Source organism: Crocuta crocuta, unplaced genomic scaffold (genome assembly GCF_008692635.1).
Source record: "Crocuta crocuta isolate KB4526 unplaced genomic scaffold, BGI_CrCroc_1.0 scaffold291, whole genome shotgun sequence".
Lineage (NCBI taxonomy): Eukaryota > Metazoa > Chordata > Mammalia > Carnivora > Hyaenidae > Crocuta > Crocuta crocuta.
The window spans coordinates 3,044,202-3,063,122 of record NW_027527977.1 but is presented as its reverse complement, the minus strand read 5'-3'; the positions used below and the strand labels follow the sequence as shown (position 1 = coordinate 3,063,122).

The following is an 18,921-nucleotide window of genomic DNA, read 5'->3' as shown; positions in this document are numbered from 1 at the left end:
AGCACTTCTCACACCTGGCCACTGGTGCTGTTTTTTTAAACTTAAATATATAGAAGATAAAATGTATGATCTTTCCCACTTCTAAGTGTACAGTTCAGTAGCATTAAATACATTCACTTTATTGTGCAAATGATCTCTAGAGCCCTATTTATCTTGCAAAACTGCAACTTTGTAGCTATTCTACAGCAACACCCCATTCCTCCTCCCTGCCCGGCCTTTGCTCCCTAGCGTTCTGGTTTTTGCCTATGATTTTGACTACTTTTACCTTATATAATGGTATCATACAGATATATATTCCATATATGTGGAATCATACAGATGTCTTTTGTGATTGATGTATTTCACTTAGCACGATATCCCGTAGGTTGATCTGTGCTATAGCATGTGACAGGATTTCTTTCCTTTTTAAGGCTGAATAGTGTTGTCTGTGTATACCACATCGTATCCATCTGTCTGTCAATAGCACTTGGGTCCTTTGCACCTTCGGCTATTGGGAAAAATGCTGCTGTGAACACAGGTGTACAAATATTTCTTTGAGATCCTGATTTCAGTTGTTTTGAGTATATATTCAAAAGTGGAATTGCAGGATCATATGGTGACTTTTTAATTTTTTTTAATGGGAATATAGTTGACCTACAATGTTCTAGGAGTTTCAGGTGTACAACATAGTGATTTGACATTACACTGTGCTTATCACCAAAAGTATAGTTACTGTCTGTCACCATATGAGATTATTACAGTATTATTGACTATATTTGCTGTGCTGGACTTTTCATCTCCATGAGTTATTTATAACTGGTAGTATGGACCTCTTAATCCCCTTCATTTATTTCACACATCCCCTACCCCCACCATCTGACAACCACACATCTGTTCTCTGTATATATAACTCTGTTTCTGGTTTTTGGTTTGTTTTTTACATGCCACATATAAATGAAATCATAAGTTGTTTATATTTCTAGGACTTAAAGAAAGGCCCAATAGTTTTTGTTTTTGTTTCCCTTGCCTTAGGGGTAAGCTCTCCTTCTTTTTTATGGCTGAATAATGTCCCGTCATATACACACACACACACACACACACACACACATATACACACACATGTATATATATATGTGTGTGTATATATACATATATGTATATATGTATATATATACACACACACCCCACATCTTTATATATATCTATAGAAATATATAGATCTACAGATAGAAACCTGTCTGTGTATCTGTGTGTGTGTATATATATATGCATATACATATACATATATATATATATACACACACCACATCTTCTTCATCCAGTCATCCACACTTAGGTTGCTTCCATAATGTGGCTATGATTAATAATTCTGTAGTAAACATAGGGTTGCATACATCTTTTTGAATGAGTGTTTTCATCGTCTTTGGGTAAATACCCAGTAGTGGAATTGCTGGATTGTATGGTATGTCTATTTTTAATTTTTGGGGGGAGAAACTCCATAGTGTTTTCCAATGTTTGGACCAGTTTACATCCCCACCAAGTGTACACAAGGGTTCCCTATTGTCTACCGCCTCACCAGTGATTGTTATTTCTCGTTTGACTCTAGCCATTCTGACAGGTGTGAGGTATTCTCTTGTAGTTTTGATTTGCATTTCCCTGATGATTAGTGATGTTGAACATGTTTTCATGTGTCTGTTGGCCATCTATATGTCTTCTTTGAAAACCTGTCTATTCAGGTCTTGTGCTCATCTTTAATCAGATTACTGTGTGTGTGTGTTGACTTGTATAAATTCTTTATTTTGCATATTAACCCTTTATTTGGTAGATCATTTGCAAATATCTCCTTCTATTTTGGACGTTGCCTTTTTGTTTCGTTGATGGTTTCCTTTGCTATGCAAAAGCTTCTTATTTTGGAGTAGGCCCAATAGTTTTTGTTTTTGTTTCCCTTGCCTTAGGGGTCATATCCAGAAAAATGTTGCTAAGGCTGATGTCCAAGAGATTAATGCCTATATTTTTTGCTTGTTTGTTTGTGTAGGAGTTTTTATGACTTCAGATCTTAGATTTAGGTCTTTAATCCATTTTGAGTTTACTATTTTTAATTTTTTAGGAACTGCCATACTGTTTTCCATAGTGACAACCATTTTACAGTGCATAAAAGTTCCAGTTTATCTACATCCTCACCAACACCTGTTCGTTTTTTTCANCCCTTTTTTTTTTTTTTTTTTTTTTTTTTTTTTTACAGTTTATTTATTTTTGAGAAGGAGGGAGGGGCAGAGAGGGAGGGGGACAGAGGATCTGAAGCAGGCTCTGCGCAGGCAGCAGAGAGCCCAATGGGGGGTTCGAACTCATGAACTGTGAGATCATGACCTGAGCTGAAGTCGGACATTTAACGGACTGAGCCACCCAGGCGCCCCTACCTAGTGATGCTGGTCTTGATGGAACTTTGCATGTGTTTAGTCATTTTATAGTTTGAAAATCTGCTGTGACAAATTCGTGTCCTCTGGTCCTCCATTCTGTGTCCTCGCAGCCATCTTCCCGCACCAGTGCCTTCTCTGCCGGCCCGTGGCCCCACGTGTTGCCCATTGTCTCACTGTCACCCTCTCCCCCTCTCCTCCTGCTTTAATTCGGGCCTCTGTGCTTCCTCACTGTGGATCCGGAGGCAGCCCCCTGACTGGTGTCTTCACCTCCAGGCACGACGCTGTTCGTTGCTGCCAGAGTAAACTTTCCAAAATCCATATTTCATCATTTGCCTGTTGGATTTGAATTCTTCCATGTGTCCTATGTCGTCTCCAGGATAAAGCCCAGCCCCTTTCACGGCGCCCAGGCTCTCACAGCGGCCTCCCCTGCCGCCCCAGAACCTCAGCCTCATTCCCCGCAGCCTGTGCAGACCCTGCCTCCTCAGCCTAGATGCTTCCCCAGGCTCCTCCCCCATGTGCCGTGTCTTCCTGTTCACCCTGACTTACTGCCTGCACCGCCCGCCCAGCCGGTCGGCCCGGGCCTGCCTGGGCGCTGGGGTGCTCCCTCTGCCCCTGGGCCTCACTCACGGGCCTGTCTGTAGGGTAAGTGTAGCTTACTTATCTGGCTCCTCGCTGGTCCCTGTGCTTCAAAGCCAGGCCAGTATCCCCTGTCCCGCACTCCGGCTGTTATCCTGGGGCCCCTCACAGAGTGGGTCTGTGTGGAAAGGAGGAGGGAGAGGAAAAAGACTAGGCTGTCTGAGTTCAGAGGTCGCGTGCTCGCTGCCCTCCTGCCCCTCAGCACCAGGGACTGTCACCTCCGTCCCTCCCCCCGTCCTCCCCCCTGCCCCATGCAGGGCGGAGGGGATGGCTTGACGCCCAGAGCAACCCAGTCAGCTCTGCTTTGCTCCGTGGCCGCCCTGAGAGTCCCCAGCCCTGGTCCGCCTTCTGGTAAACGCATCCCTGCGAAGACCCGTGACTCACGTGCGTGTGACTCGGCGAGAGCGCAGCACAGCTGGAAAGGCAGCCAGTGTGTCTGCTTGGCGGGCGGGGGAGGAGGGGCTGGCAGAGCTGCACGGATCCAGGTCCGGGTTCACGAGCCCTGGCAACCCTCGCCTGCTAACTGGAGCGAGAGTATAAATCCTCCTCTGCCCGTGGGGAACGAGGAGGCCACCTCCGCAGAGCAAGGCAAGGCTTATTACATAGCTGGATTCTGTCTAATTATTACTATTAAATAATATTTTAATAAACTGCCGTTTATGGCATCTTTGCCACAGGTATAGGCACTGTGATAGTCCTCTTGATACAAATCATTTCATTTAATCCTCACACTAGCCCAACAACAGAAATCGTAACAAATTCATATATAGCACTTGCTATGTGCTAGATCTTGTTCTCTGCACGTTGCTTTGAAGCCATCTGATTCTCAGGGTAACCTACGATACAGAAACTGCTGTTACCCTCATTTTACAGATGAGGAAACTGAGGCACAGAAAAGTCACATACAGTGGTGCCCTGAAGTCACATAGGTGATGACAGAACTGTGATAGAAACTCAGGCTTCTGAGTCCACACTCCTAACCACTACTCCATGCTTCTGTGATGAAGGCGATAGTCCCATCTTACAGGGATGGAGATTGTGGCTCAGAGAGGTTGGCCACTTCTATATGGTTGCACAGCAGAGAGTGATCGAGATTGACTGTCTCTTATCCTGGCTCCTAACCACCGCGCACTCCTGCCCAGATGCAGGAGATGTAGTCGTCACCGTTTGTGCTCAGTTCTCCTTAACCCTCCCCATTGGCACTTCCCAGGGGCCACGTGCAGCGAGTGAGTAGAATTCTAGGGAAGAAGGTTTCTTCCAAGTCTAGGGGCACAGCAACGCGTATTCTGCTTCAGAGGCCTCTTCAGTTTGGGTCCCAGTATACTCCCTCGGCCCGAGGATGTTGACGTGGCTCTTCTTACCTCCACAGATAGTGAGAGCGTGCACTACCACTATGGGCCGAAGGACCTGGTCACCATCTTGTTCTACATCTTCATCACCATCATCCTGCACGCTGTGGTTCAGGAGTACATTTTAGATGTGAGTGACGTCTGGATTCTGAGATCACAAGCTGGGGCGATGCGGTGGGCAGAAGGGCCTCGCCTCAGAGGACCCTGCACCTCTGTGCCCTTTACCTCCTCATTCGCATACCCTCATGGGTCCTATGGGCTGGACATCCTCACCACACGCTGCGGTTTCTGTCCCCTCTCACAGCCTTCTTAGAAGTGCATGGGACGACAGTATTTCCTGCATGAGGGGACAGCGGCCTGAAATGGCAGGACACAGTCCTTATGAGTCTGTCACGTGTGGCCTGATTGTGGGACATTTTCTTTACATCTAGGCTGAGGACCTCAGTCTGGCCACTTTCTCAGCATGCTTGCCTTGAACTGAGCACTCCAGGCACCCCGCAGGCTTACACCGAATAGCCGGGGTCATGGCCAGCTGTAGACTGCTTTCCTTTCAAGGGTAGAAAATGGGAGTTTGAAGCCTACCCATTTCCAATGCACCTGCATATATTAATATGCAGGATTCTCTTTATTCTTCAGAAAATCAGCAAACGGCTTCACCTCTCCAAGGTTAAGCACAGCAAGTTCAACGAATCTGGACAACTGGTCGTCTTTCATCTCAGCTCAGTGGTATGGTGCTTCTACGTGGTGGTGACGGTGAGTGGCCCTGGGGACCGCGGAAGCATGGGGCCCAGGCTGCTGGCAGTGCATCTCTTCTCAGATGGCTGAAAAAATGACCATGAAGGGCTGAGCGGGGAAGGAAGAGTCAGGAGCACTTTGTAAAAGCTTTGAGCGATTTCTTGGAACTACAGCTATTTTTGTATCCTCATGGTAAGTGAGGGACCAGATGGTATAGATGCTCTTTTATAGCTGGAGAGAGCCCTCCTGTCCAAAAATAAACCCTTGTTACAGCTATTCTGTAATGTTACGATAATGGTACCATGCATCTATGTAGCACTGTATCCTTTGACAGCGCTCTCCTTCCAGTGCTATCCCATATGCTGAGTCTTTTGTTTGTTCTGGTTTCCATATTAATGGATTGACGACATCCAAGATCAAATCTTGCAGTGTCCCCGTGGCCACGTGGTTCTGAAGTGGTAAGGAGCAGACTGGGACTTAGGAGTCTGGTTCCAAGTTCAGCACACTCTCTGTTTTACCACACCGGCCTCATGCAGACACCCCCTTGTCTGCGCATCAGATCCCATGGGAGTCCATGCCATTCCCACAAATGCCTGGGGGACCAGACAATTTATCTACCTCTCGTTTCTACACAATAGGACTCTTATTTCAAGCAGCCTTTGATACAGCAGAATTCCTTCCTAGCAAGGAATGTGGACAGTCCTTTGGGGTTCGCTGTAACAAGACCTGGCCTGTGATGCATGAAAGTGTTTAATTAGCCGCCCCCCACCCCCACGTGGAGCAAGTCCTGTCTGTAACTTGGTCTCTTTCTCAAGAGCTAGAATCGTCCTGTGAGAAACGTAGGCCTTAGGGCTTGGAAAATTCAGCAACCCTATGATCTCTAAGAAGTTCCCTTCCCCGCCTTCTGCTGACCTCTCTTTCCCTGCCTTCCGCTGACCTCTCACCCCCTTCCTCTTCCTTCAGCGACAGTGATGAACTTTCACATCCTAAGGAACTCTCTGCGTCCAGAGCTGAACGCTGAATTCCCGCTCTGAAAAGCAGGAGTCCGCATGTTCTTGTGGATATTGCTTGTGTGTCTCTTATCCTTTAGTCATGGAACCGTTTCCTAAACAGAACATTAGGAGTTTTACATGCTTCTGTCCTCTCGAGCGGGACTACCGTGTTCCACTGTCCCCAGAGGGTGGACGTAGAGTGTGGCCTGTATAAGGAGCGCCCCTTACTGTTGCACGGTGCGCATCCAGGCCCCTTTGGGTCTAGGTAATGCTGGCTTTCATCCCTCTTCTCCCAACCTCTCAGTGTTTGGTTCCTGCGGCGCGTGAAGTCCCTACGCCACTTTGAGGCTGAATGGCCTCAGGGTCTTTTAGAAGAAGCATTGCCTCAACTCTGAATCACTTTTACCTCCTACGTCAGCCCCAGACATGCCACCGGAGCTGTGACACATTTAGGCTAGATTCTGGAGGCCAAAAGCCACGTTATATGATGTCTCTTCAGAGCGTTAAAGGCTCAAATGCCCTTTCAGGCCTTCAAGGGCTTGAAAATGATGATGCTCATTAGTCTGACAGCACGTAGCACTTTACTTGGGGAAGCTCATGGCAGGCCTTTATTGTGGTGACAGCCAGTTCCCCACTGAACTTCTTCAGCAGGAGGTGGGGACCACAGGGACCCTGGAAAGCTCCGGTGACCCCCAACTCCTAAGAGCACCACGCAGCTCCTGGCCTCATCTACTCCCTCTGCACCATCCCTCAGGGAATAAAGGGGATTGAAGAAGGAAAGGAGGTAGTTTTGTAAAAGGAATGAGAACTAGCTAAGTGTTTCCTAAATCCTAGTTTTCTGTTAGGATGAAATCTTCTTTGATTCTTGTCTTTCACTGTCCGGTTCATCAGCAGGTCCCGCCGCCCCCACCTGCAGAGCTCACTGAGGTTGTGTCCAAGCTGCAGCCCGGGCCTGCCGGTCTCCGCAGGGGAGATTTTTGGCCTCTGGGGACATCAGGCGGGTGGAGGCCAGGAGTGCTGCTGAATGTCCTGCAGCGCACAGGACAGCCCCACCACTGAGAATTACCCGGCCCTGATGTCGGTAGTGCCAAGGTCGGGAAGTCCTGTTCCGCAGTCCAAACCGCCATCGTCTTTTGCCTGGACCGCTGACCATCGTCCTTCTAGAAGGAAGCTGTTTCCTCTCTGGTAGCCTCCCTCCACCATCCATTTTCTTCTGCTCCACCAGACAGATCTTTTTAGAGCATAAGTGAAGTCCCACACCCTTATGTGAAAGCCCCTGTCCCTCTTGGAGTGAAACTGTCGTCACCCTCACTCCTGTGATCTGGGCCCCACTCTTACCTCTGCTCCTCTACCTGTCCTGGCTGTTCCTGTCTCTGGGGCTCTGAGGGGGCGGTTCCCCTCTTCACATGCTCCACCCCCTGAATCCCGTGGCCAGCTCCTCCTTCCCATTGGAGTCTCCACCTAAATGTCACCTCTTCAGAGAACCCCCTCCCCCAGTCTGTACTGTGAGCACTACACCCATTGCTGGGGCGTTTTTCTCACTCATGTGTATATTCCGTGCTGTCTGTCTGTCCCACTAGACCCCAAGCTGTTTGTGAACAGCCTGTGTGCTCACAGTGTCTCTCGTGCAGAGCCTGGCAGGCAGTAAGTGCTCACTAAACAGTGGTGGTGAGAATGAGGAGGTCAACAGTAACCGCATCTTCTTGCTCTGGCCCCTAACTGCTTTTAGAAGAAGTCACTTGTTTTTATAAACTCCTAGATGATGGTCTGTTACCTAAGAAATACATAAAAGTTTTTGGGTTCTTTTTTTTTTTAAGTAAAAAATAAAATTTGCCCCAAATCTCTCCCCCTAGAAGTAACTGTTTTGGGGGGGGTGGCTGTTTGGTTCAGACATTTCTCTCTGCATTTAGATAAGCGGAGTGATAAGAGCGTGGCTGGACCGACCAATAATTTATGAGAAGGTCAACCCCCTACTGGTAACCTACCTGTGGACTACTTCCTATTGATTGTTTAGAAAACACAACAAAACACGAAGGGGAAAGCGGGGTGGGCCAGCGTTTGGTCTCCGTGCCTGGCTTTGTGGAGATGTCTCCCTTCCGATTTTAAAACTTGAAGCCTGGTGCTCCAGGAGAGTCTGGTACGGGAATTCTCTTCACCCTGGACTGAGTCCCATTAACAGATGGCCGCTCGGAGCCAGAACTTTAGTACATGATTCCTGAAGGACAAATGCTGTTGGTATGTCTGAATCTAGGTAGCAACTGGCTGTGTTATGACTGGATTTTGCTGTTTCTGTGGTTCTGTTTGTCCATTCACCAAAAAGGAAGGCTGCAGGGCAGGGGTGGAGGGGGGAGAGATTGTTGCAGTTTGCTCAGGCCTCACTTAGCTCATAGGTTAAGGAGATAACAAAGGATTTCAGAAGTTCCCTGGGTTCCCTCTGCCAGTGCCTGATGGGGCCTGGGATTCGGGGGGAGGGGGGCGGGTTCGGGCACTGCATGGCCCACTTGGCCCCCTGTGATGTCAGGCAGTGGCCTGCTGGAGCTCTGAGGGCACCCCGGCCCCAGGCCACCCTCAGGCAGCTGCCTGGCTCGAGGTCTGGAAAAGGCTGTTCTCAGAGCAGTGAGTCATTTTCCTCTGACTCCCCCGCCCTCCCCCTGAGGCCCTCCCTGCAGTCCCTGTGGACTGGACATTCACAAGCAGGCAGCATTTTTCTGGGGAGTTTTCTTTGCTTGTTGGCTTCAAAGTTCTGACCTCTTTGTCTCCTAAGAAAAGGCACCAGGCCAAGGAGGTTCATGTTTAAAATCACAAGATCATCTGGGCTGTTAGGTTTCTCTCCGTGCTGCTTCTCTTGGGCGGCCTCTTTTAGGGCAGAAGTTTTCCTCCCACCTCAGTCCCAGATGTACTATTTCCCTCCTTATATGTTGCTGCTTCCTCCACGATGGGCCGTTCTCACCTCTGATTTCCCTGGAATGAGGCGCGGAGAGTGGAAGACCATATAGATCGTTTTGTGCCCGGGTCCCCGTGAACAGCAGAGAGGGAAGGCAGAGCCTGATAGCAGTGGTGTGGGAAAGCACCCCGGTCACCCTCCAGAGGCCCCAGAACCTTCCATCTCTGTGTGACCAAGGAGGAGGTAGTGGTAGGGAGAAAGGACTGGGAATGAGGCCGTGAGGGGCTGGGGAGCGACCTTTTCCTTCAGATCTAAGTTACCATGACCACGCTGGGTGCATGTGCCTGACTGGGCCTGTCAGTTTGGTCACTGTGTTATTGGGGCCCCAGCTTGTGGGCTGGGGGCTGGGGACTATACCTGAAACATCCAAGGTAATGTAGTGACTTGAGGGTGGGTGGGTGAGTGAGACCGCACCTGAAAACACAACTGTGGATCCACTAGCTAGTAAGTTGAGTGTTTGTCCCTGAATCACGTTGGCTTCGAGCACTGCTAACCCCCAATCATAGTCAGTGTGACATTTGAGTCTCAGTCTCCTCCTCAAAGCCTCCGGCTCAGTTTATTTCCTGACTTCTTGAGGAACTTGGCTTGAGGTTATTGGACCAGGAGGTTGGTGCCCCAGCTCGGATTTCACCTATGCTGCTGAAAAACCGTCTCATTTCAGGAGCTATTTCTTGTCTGTTCCTTTATTTCCCTGCTTGTGGAATGGGGTCATACTGATCTAACCAGCTCTGGCTGACAAATACGAGCCTTGTTTTTTTCCCTCCGAAGGGAGAGATCCTATAGCATTCATCATTGATTCATTCATTCAACCAACAAATTTTTATTGGATTCCTGTAATGTCAGTCGATCTTGCTCATGGCGGATTGTTTCATCTTATGTGTTGTAATTTTGGATTGTCAACTCCTCTTGAGCAAGTTTTAATGCGTGAGAATACCATACAGCCTTGAACGAGAGTGTGTCCAGACGGTGTCACTGGCCCACAGTAGCATTAATACTCATTTCTTAGGTTGGTGGTTCCTGAACTATACAAGTGGTATAAATTTGAACTCCAAACCCATATGAAAGTGAACCCAAGGTTACAGATTTTCAAGGGCTAATATATTTTAGTTTTTGTCCTGTGCACAGGGTGAGCAAACAGCTTCTTTATCTCTCTTTATTGTTGTCAGACTATAGTTGACCCTTTCTCCAGTCTAACCCAAACTAATGTAGACTCTAGTCTAATCTTCTCTTGACGTTTGTAGCCCTTCAGGGGTCCTGGTTTAAACAATTTGTTTTTCAATGCTCATTATTTTTGAGAGAGAGACAGACAGAGCACGAGCAGGGGAGAGGCAGAGAGAGAGAGGACACAGAATCGGAAGCAGGCTCCAGGCTCTGAGCTCTTGGCTGTCAGTACAGATGATGCAGGGCTCGAACCCACGAGCCATGAGATCATGACCTGAGCTGAAGTCAGACTCTTAATCGACTGGGCCACCCAAGGAGCCTGAGGGGCCCTGATTTTATACAAGGGTCTCAGGCTCCACCTCTCAAGCACCATTTTCTGTTCCCACATGGGTACAACCGCCCCGGCCCATGACTAGGGCCTTCTGGGCTGCCTCAGCCTCCCCTTCCTGCTTAGGCTTTTAGCCTCTTGTCCCTTTTGGATTCCAAAGGTTTTCCCTTTCTGTTAAAAACCTTTTGAATATAAAAGAATTACTTGCTAGGTGTCACCCATCATTTCTAGATGTTTTGTGGTGGGATGGTTTTCAGGTTACCTCTCCTACTCTGTTAATAGGCCCTGGGCTAGGTACCGGTGGTGTAAAGAAGGGCATGACGAGACCCACGAGCTGGCAGAGTAATGGAGACCTCTCCCAATGATGACCCAGTGTGCTGGGTGTCATGCTTGCAAGGCCTCTGGGGTGAGGCCTCCTAGGGCAGCCTGTGTGGGCCTGTGTTTTTTTATTCATAGGGATGTGAAAAAGCCAACGTGGGATCTGAAAAAGCCAACGTTGGCTTTTCGGTTTTCCAGTGGATGGTGATTCTAGAGTCCATGTGCTTATTCATCCTACAAGCATTTCCTGAATGCCTTCATGCCAGGCATAATGCTAGACCCATAAACATGAGCTATCACATTTATTTCTAACAATAACTCCATGAGGGTATTTTTATCCTCATTTTCAGAAGAGCCAACTCAAGCTTAGGGAGACGAGCTTGCTCAGAGGCTAGAGCCAGTGAGTCCTGGACCGGTGTCTAGACACAGGTCTTCAGACCCCAGAGTAGAGCTTTTTCACAACGAAGAAGGCAGCTGAGGGCCGGGTGGCTCCCATGCAGAGAGGGCCTTCATTTTACCTGTCCTATACCTTCTTCTTTCTGTCAGCGGGGGGTGGGATGTGCCCCTGACCCCGAGGCCTGCCCAGGGCCTCCTATCCACATCTCTAAATNCAACGAAGAAGGCAGCTGAGGGCCGGGTGGCTCCCATGCAGAGAGGGCCTTCATTTTACCTGTCCTATACCTTCTTCTTTCTGTCAGCGGGGGGTGGGATGTGCCCCTGACCCCGAGGCCTGCCCAGGGCCCCAGCTGGTCTCCTATCCACATCTCTAAATACTGTATCTTCTTGCCCACTCCAGGAAGGATATTTAACAAACCCAAGAAGCCTCTGGGAAGACTACCCACACGTGTACCTCCCGTGAGTATTCTCATGACTCCGTCTCCAGGGAGGAGCAAGCTGGCCCACCGGCTCCCCCAACCCAGGGAGCGCGGCGGCTGGCGCGAGGAACCTGTCGCACCCCCAGCCTGTGAGGGCGCAGTGTTGTAGCCGGCAGTCTCGCCCTGGGCTGCTTCCTCCTAGGGCGCTGGGCTGGAGGACCCCCAAGTGAAATGGTTTCTGCAGTAGCCCCTGTCAGAGAGCTGGGGTCCCAGCTCAGGCTGCCGTGCCAGGACCCCCGTAGGCTGGGTGGCTTACAAACAACAGAAACTTCTGGTGCACGGTTTCGGAGGCCGAAAAGCCCAAGATAAGGACACNTTCACGTGGAGGGGCAGGGAAGGAGGCCTCTGGGGCCTCTTTGATGAGGGCACGGATCGAATCCCATTACCGAGGTCCCCGCCCTCACGGCTAGATCTCCTCCCGGAGGCCCTGCTTCCTAGCACCGTCACGTTAAGATTCCGGTTCCAGTGTCTGAATTTTGAGGGGACGCGCACATTTAGTCCACAGCAGGCCCCTAAGCTGTCGGGAGACGGGTTCGGAAGCGGACCGTCTCCATAACACTCTTTGGGCTCCGTACCTCCCTGGTGACCTGAGCTCGTGCACGTGTGCATCGTCCCCCCAGCCTCGCACACGGGTGCCCTTCCAGAAGCAGCACCCCCTTCCCCTCCTTCCCTGTGCTGCCAAGAAACCAGGGGGCAGCACCAGGTCTGCCTCCCGTAGGAGACCCTCCCTGCCTTCCCTGAGACCCTTTATTTTTTTCAAAATTTTTTTTANGAGCCTCCCTCCCTCCCATGTGACCCGTTCCCTTGTCTCCAGCTTCCAGGTGAAGTTTTTCTACCTGTGCCAGCTGGCCTACTGGCTGCATGCACTGCCTGAGCTGTACTTCCAGAAGGTACGGAAGGTGAGTACTTGCTTCCCCCTTGGAAGGCGCATGCCCTTCACTCCCCTCCTGCTGTTCCCCGCCTCCTTCCCCTGAGCCTTCCCTCCAGAAGCGCAGAGCTGGGTGGGAAAAGGGGATGAGTTTGCGGGTTGGGGAAAATGCTGAGCCAGCGAAGTCTCCGCAAAGATCTCCCTGAGAGCAGGCCACCAGCGGGTCTCCTGCCGCCCACACTAGACACGTGGCTTTGGGGGAGGTCTACCTCTTGTCTTCTGGATAGCAGATCAGAGGTTTTTGCCTTTCCCCGTTTTTTGTTTGTTTGTTTTAAAATAGCCTCCCTCTGAATTATTTCCAGAAGCCCTGTTCCCCAGCCCCTGTCTCTTCTTTCTCAACCCAGCCCTGCCCCATGGACCTGAAGCCAGCGCCTTTTCCTCTGACTTTCCAGCGGCCTGGTGCCTGAGCTTCTGGCCTGACCTAGGACTGTCTGTNGGGCTCGAACCCACGAACCGCGAGATCATGACCTAAGCGAAAGTCGGATGCTTAACCGACTAAGCCACCGAGGCGCCCCAACCCCTGAGACCCTTCAGAACCACAACAAAGGGTTAACCACTGTGAGAGGCCCCTCTGCTAGATCTGTTCATGCTTCAATATATTGATGCCCCATCTTCATTGGCCTTGCTCAGCCTTTCCTTCTCCAAGCCAAAGAACCTTCCTCCTCTGTACTCTTTTCACCATTTTTGTTTGTTTCTGTGCACTCTGTGTCCCGCTAAGTGGTCCCGTCCGTGGAGCCGGGTCCCCACGCCCAGGGCCTCCGTCCCGTGGTCCAGGGCCTCACCTTTGTCTCCTGTTTATGAGCACCCGCAGGGACANCCTGTGGAGAGGAAGTAGGAATGAGCACACTTACTGTCCACTTCTGTCATTTGCAGGAGGAAGTCCCCCGCCAGCTCCAGTACATCTGTCTGTACCTGGTCCACATAGCTGGAGCATACCTCTTAAAGTGAGTGAGACCCTGCAGCTCATCACACTTGCGTGCCCTCTTATGTCCGTGCATCTCTCCACACGTTCATTCCATTAGGAGGCGGTTACCACACCCCTTCTGTTGGCCAAGCACCGTGCTAAGACCTGGGATGTCCTTATCTTTAGTGGGTCATGCTCAGCCTGGTAGGAGAGACAGCGTAGGCACAGGTCAGGGCAGCTCAGGGAGAGGATGGCCGTGCTACCATATGGGTCATCTGCCGTGGGAACCCAGAAGAGGGACTAACACATCCTGAGACAGAGGCAGGGAAGGCTTCCAGGGATGCTGCCACTTGAACCGTGACTTTGAAGTCAGAGAGGTGGCCGTGGTGTTTGGCCTTGAGTGTCTCTGACAAAACGAATTACATTGATGAGTAGATACGTCATTGTTAACTTGGAATTTCCTTGATTTTTATCCGAGCAGGGTAGGAGAACACCCTGTACTTTCTCTGGGCTGTCATTTTGAGGGTTGGTGACGTATAATGTTCCAGTAAGCTGCTTGGAGGTCCTTGGGCCTGTTGCCTCCTAGGCCCTCACAGCAGGCTTCCTGTGAGGACGACGGACCTGGGGTAAGGGAGTCAGGAGGAAGGCAGCTCTCAAATACGCTCTTATCCCTGGAGGCGTGAAACAGCATCAACTCCTGGATTGGTTTTTGGAGGCCAAAGGTTGTATGATGGGGCCAGCCCTGCTCACACGCAGCGCCCAGCAGTGTGCGGTGAGGCCCAGGGTGAGAACGTGCTGGCAGGACCACGTGGAAGGAAGGTCCTGCTACTGCCGGGGCCCTGCTGTGTCATCACTGTTCCCCCAAAGACAGGAGATGCTCTGAGATCCATGTTTCCCACAGCTGACGTGTCCCAGGGAAGGAGAAGGGTAGGGGTCTGACCCTGTTTGGGCGGAGTCTTGTGATTCTTGTTCTGGAGAGAGGATAGAAGCGAGAGGGCCGGAGTAGCGGATCCTCCAGAACAAGGCCCGTTCCATTCCCAGTGATGCTGGTGCAGCCGCCTCTCTGCTCCTGGCCTCACCTCCCTTCGCCTCCATCCTTGCTGTGGTTTTCAGAAGTGAGTGTGAGGGCAGGAGACACCCTTGACTACAAGGTTTCCCAAGAAAGGCAGACCTTCGAAATGCCGAATGATTGCGGGGTCTCGCTTTGGTGAAGAGCTTGACTTTTAGAGGCCTTCACTCACTCGACACGTACCTGAGCTCCTCCCTCGAGCCGGGCACTGTGCTCTGAGCTGCAGCTACACCTGGGTGAGGTCGGACCGAGGCCTTAGTCTCCTGGGGTGCCCCATCTAGAGGGAGGCAGACCATAAGTAAGAAAATAGTTTCCTGTGGTGGTAAATGCAATGAAGAAAATAATAGGGGCACCTGGGTAGCTTAGTTGGTTGAGTGTCCGACTCTTGATTTCTGCTCAGGTCATGGTCCCAGGGTCATGAGATCAAGCCCTACGTTGGGATCCTTGTTGGGTGTGGAGCCTGCTTGAGATTCTCTCTCCCTTCCTCTGCCCCTCTCCCCTGAGATTCATTCTTTTCTCTCTCTCTCTGTTCTCCTGTCCTCCTGCACCTCTCCCCTGCTCACTCATACTCAGTCTAAAATGATAGAGTGATGTAACAGAGCGACTTGTCTCCATGGCACCTTTGTCGAGGGGAGGGAGGTGACTCAGGTTGAGGCAGGTATGGCGAGAGTCAGGCACGTGAAGATCTTGGGGGAGAGAGCTGTGTGGGCAGAGAAACAGCAGGTGCAGAGGCCCTGAGGTGTGTGTAAAGCGCACTGTGGCTGGAATGCAGAAAATGAATTGTGAGATGAGGTGACTGTGCACAGTCCTGTTGGACTTTCTGGTCATGTGAAGACCTCGGGTAGTGCTCCCATCATTCTCTTGACCATCTTCAGGACCCAGTGGCCACCCCATTGGATTCTGGACTGCTCCAGGCTCGTTGGGTGGAACTGGCTGGCCCTTCATCATCACGGCCTGTGGGGCTGCTCCCACATTTTCTTCCTGATGGCCCGAAGCCCTGTGCGTCCAGCAGGGTCTGCACTTTCCCTTCGCAGTCTGTCTGCGTTTGAGCTACAGTTTCATATGTGTCCCAAAGTACCTAAGGAAGTCGGCACCACCACCATGCGTGGAACTGAGCAGGGAGTGGGTGCTAATTTTTAATGTTGGTTCAGTAGCACATCTTTTTGCATTATATTCAGTTTTGCTTCTTCATGTACCTCTTGGCTATGAAGACTTGGATAATGAAAAACCAGACGGTGGGAATCCCTTGTATTTCTGTGTATAAAGCTCAGCCACTTGTTCTGAGCACCTATTATGTGCTGGGTCCTGGGCCTGGTGAAGAATACAAGGTGACTGGTGGCTTTAGAGCCTAAGCTGGGATCACAGTGGGAGTGGGGAGGGGCTCCTGACACAGGACAGGTGCAGGGCCGGGGTGGGGGTGGGGGGCTCTGTATTTTGTTAAAGGTGTGATGGCAGAACTGAACGGTGTAGGATGAGGGCCAGCCAGGGAAGGCCGACAAGGATCGCAGAGCCCAGGGTGTGGGGCGCCTTGTGCTCTGTGGCATCCCGGGGAGGACTGTGAGCCTTGTCTGTTTCTCCCAGCCTGAGCCGCCTGGGCCTGATCTTGCTGCTGCTGCAGTACTCCACCGAGTTCCTCTTCCACATGGCTCGACTCTTCTACTTCGCAGATGAGAACAACGAGAAGCTGTAAGTGGCATTAACCAGGCTGGCCCGCTCAGAGGAGCCGTGGGCAGGAGCCTCCCAGGAGGCCCGGCTGATGGGAGGGTAGAAACTGCCCCTTAACTGCAGGTGGCACCCCAGGGTTGTTTTTTTGGAGCATGCTATTCCAGAGATCTCCCTCAAACTCCCCAGTGCTACCCTTGCGCCTTCTCTCCACTTGGTGTTGCTTCTGGAGAAGTGGGTGAAAGCTCCCTCACCGGCCCTAAAGGCTCACGTCCCTTTACCACCCCCACGAGCAGGTTTAATGCCTGGGCTGCTGTGTTCGGGGTCACCCGCCTCTTCATCCTCACACTTGCCGTGCTGGCCATCGGCTTTGGACTCGCTCGAGTAGAAAACCAGGCCTTTGACCCCGAGAAAGGAAACTTCAATACCTTACTTTGCAGGTGAGTTGGGAGAAAGCCCAGCGAGATAAATCAAGGCTGCCTGAGTGCTGCCAGGAGCCTCCTGAACTGGGCACAACTTCGGAAGGTCGGGGGGCAGTAGACCCCTGGGTCTCCCGTACATTGATGTTTAGCTGGACATCTCTAGACATCGGGCCTGAGGGGAAAAGGACTCCGAGCCTCTGCCTCCAGCGAAACCATCTCCAGCACCTGCTGGGACTGCAGTCAGGGTCCCCAGGTGGGAATCCCCTCCCCCTGTCCAGCCTTCAAGCGCATGATAGGTTTCCACTCTCGCCTCTCAACCCATCATTACGGCCACGTGTGGACTCTTCACAGTGGGGAGCCCAGCAGTGCAGCCCGTGGCCCCCCATAGCAGCAGGGAGAGCCGGGAGGAAGCCATCGTGTTCCCATGTGACCCTTGGGCCTGGGAGGGTGTGTGACTGATCCAGTGTTGCTCAGCTTTTAAGTGGCATTCTAGATGAGAAGCCACCCTTCTAGAATTACTCTGCTGTATCGTAATTCAATTCTTTTGAATTCTCTCCGTGTATATATACACGGAGCTTCAGTGAGTCATGTTGTTTGTTGTGGGTACAGAAGAGACAGGCCATGGAAGCATTGTGACTGGAGCTGGATGTGCAGATGTCCCCTCCTCCTTCCCGGGCTCGCCCCATCTGTTTGTCACTACCCCTGAAGTGTGCTAGAGTGGAGGCCGGCACTGAACCACCTGCTCCCCCTGGTGCTGGTGGCGGGATGGGGCATGCCGGTGCCCTGGGGACAGCCAGGGGAGTTGTGGGGTTCCTGCCCTGGTCTCCCCCGCTGCCCGGGGCGAGGCCAGCCCCAGCATCGAGCCCGCCATGGTGTCCCTCCGCGGGAGCTGGCCCCGGCCCTGAGCCCGCCACACTGTCCCTCCGGCCCCGAGCCACCACGCTGTCTCTCCACAGGCTGTCCGTGCTGCTGCTGGTGTGCGCCGCCCAGGCCTGGCTCATGTGGCGTTTCATCCACTCCCAGCTGCGCCACTGGCGGGAGTACTGGAACGAGCAGAGCGCCAAGCGGAGGGTCCCAGCTGCCCCCAGACTGCCGGCCAGGCTCATCAAGAGAGAGTCTGGTGAGTGCAGTGCCGGGCCCTTGGGCGGGTAGCTGCGAAGTGTGCCCGGGAGGGTTGGGGAGGGGCCAGGGCTCGGCTCCTCTGCCCCCACCCAGACCAGCCCTGGCGCTCCCCTGTCCTTCCCCAAGGCCGGACTGGCACGTGGCTGGGTGTGGGCCAGGGTCACTTTGTGGGTGAGGCTGGCCGCGGTGGGGCAGGGCAGCAGCTGGCTGGGGCGCTGTGGCGGGAAGCGTGTCCTCGAAGTGGCTTCTGACCACAGCCAAGATCGGCCGCCTGCTCCCTGTGCGGCGGCAGCCCCGTCCTCCCCTGCCCTCCCCTGCCCTCTCCCTCCGCACCTCTGCATGGCCCTTCCTCCCACGCCACCGGCTCCTCTCTGGTCTTCAGGAATGACTCAGGGTGATACAGTGCTGGGTGGGCATTGAGGCCGGGACGCCCACTTCGCCTCTGGCCCGGCCCCGCTCCAGTAGCCGCCTGCCCCTGCTGGGTCCCGGGCCCGCTGGCAGCCCAGCGCGTTCTGTGCGGCCTGGGGGCCTGTCTGCACCGGGCGCTGTTCCCTGACTCACCTGCCTTTCTCCAGGTGTGGCCTGCTTGGCAAGGGCTCCCGTGGGTTTGAAGCAGACACGTGCGCGGCTGGGTGTGGCAAGGCGGGCCTGGCTGGGAGGGGACTGGGGGGTGAGGCCGCTGCCAGACTGACTCCGCGCAAGCACATGGAGGTGTTTTCCACAACAGTAAAAAGATGGCATGGTTTTTTCTGCCAGAAGAGTATCAGCCTCTGAGTAATGCCTGTCCCTACAGCCTCCCTACCTCCTCCTCGCCACTCTCCCCTCGTGGGGCGTGGCTGCTGAGGTGGGCTGGTGCCCTGCAGGGGGCTGAAGGAAACTGAGGCCCCTGGCAGTGTCTGCGTGGCTCCACCTAGGATCTGGTACAGCCTGAGCCCCAGGCTGGCGGGCGGGCCCCGGCCTGTTCTGGGTTACTGTATGTCACCCCAGCCGTCTTCCGCTAAAGGACAGTCAGGGACTAACCACCTTTAGCAGAGGGGAGCACGGGCCTCGGGGGAGCTGTCTACTGGCTTCCAGTCTTGG

The 18,921-nt window shown here is 52.4% G+C and overlaps 1 protein-coding gene across 1 annotated transcript in view; it reads left to right on the top strand.

Moving 5' to 3' along the window:
* The window catches only part of TRAM2 (translocation associated membrane protein 2), a 75,858-nt gene that overhangs the window by 56,505 nt on the left and 432 nt on the right, over window positions 1-18,921 (top strand). The window contains exons 4-11 of the mRNA XM_077752836.1: window positions 4,402-4,511; window positions 5,018-5,134; window positions 11,656-11,714; window positions 12,549-12,633; window positions 13,536-13,606; window positions 16,217-16,321; window positions 16,594-16,737; window positions 17,676-17,839. Of these exons, the coding sequence (XP_077608962.1) occupies window positions 4,402-4,511; window positions 5,018-5,134; window positions 11,656-11,714; window positions 12,549-12,633; window positions 13,536-13,606; window positions 16,217-16,321; window positions 16,594-16,737; window positions 17,676-17,839 (855 nt within the window). The remainder of the gene's footprint in view (window positions 1-4,401; window positions 4,512-5,017; window positions 5,135-11,655; window positions 11,715-12,548; window positions 12,634-13,535; window positions 13,607-16,216; window positions 16,322-16,593; window positions 16,738-17,675; window positions 17,840-18,921) is intronic.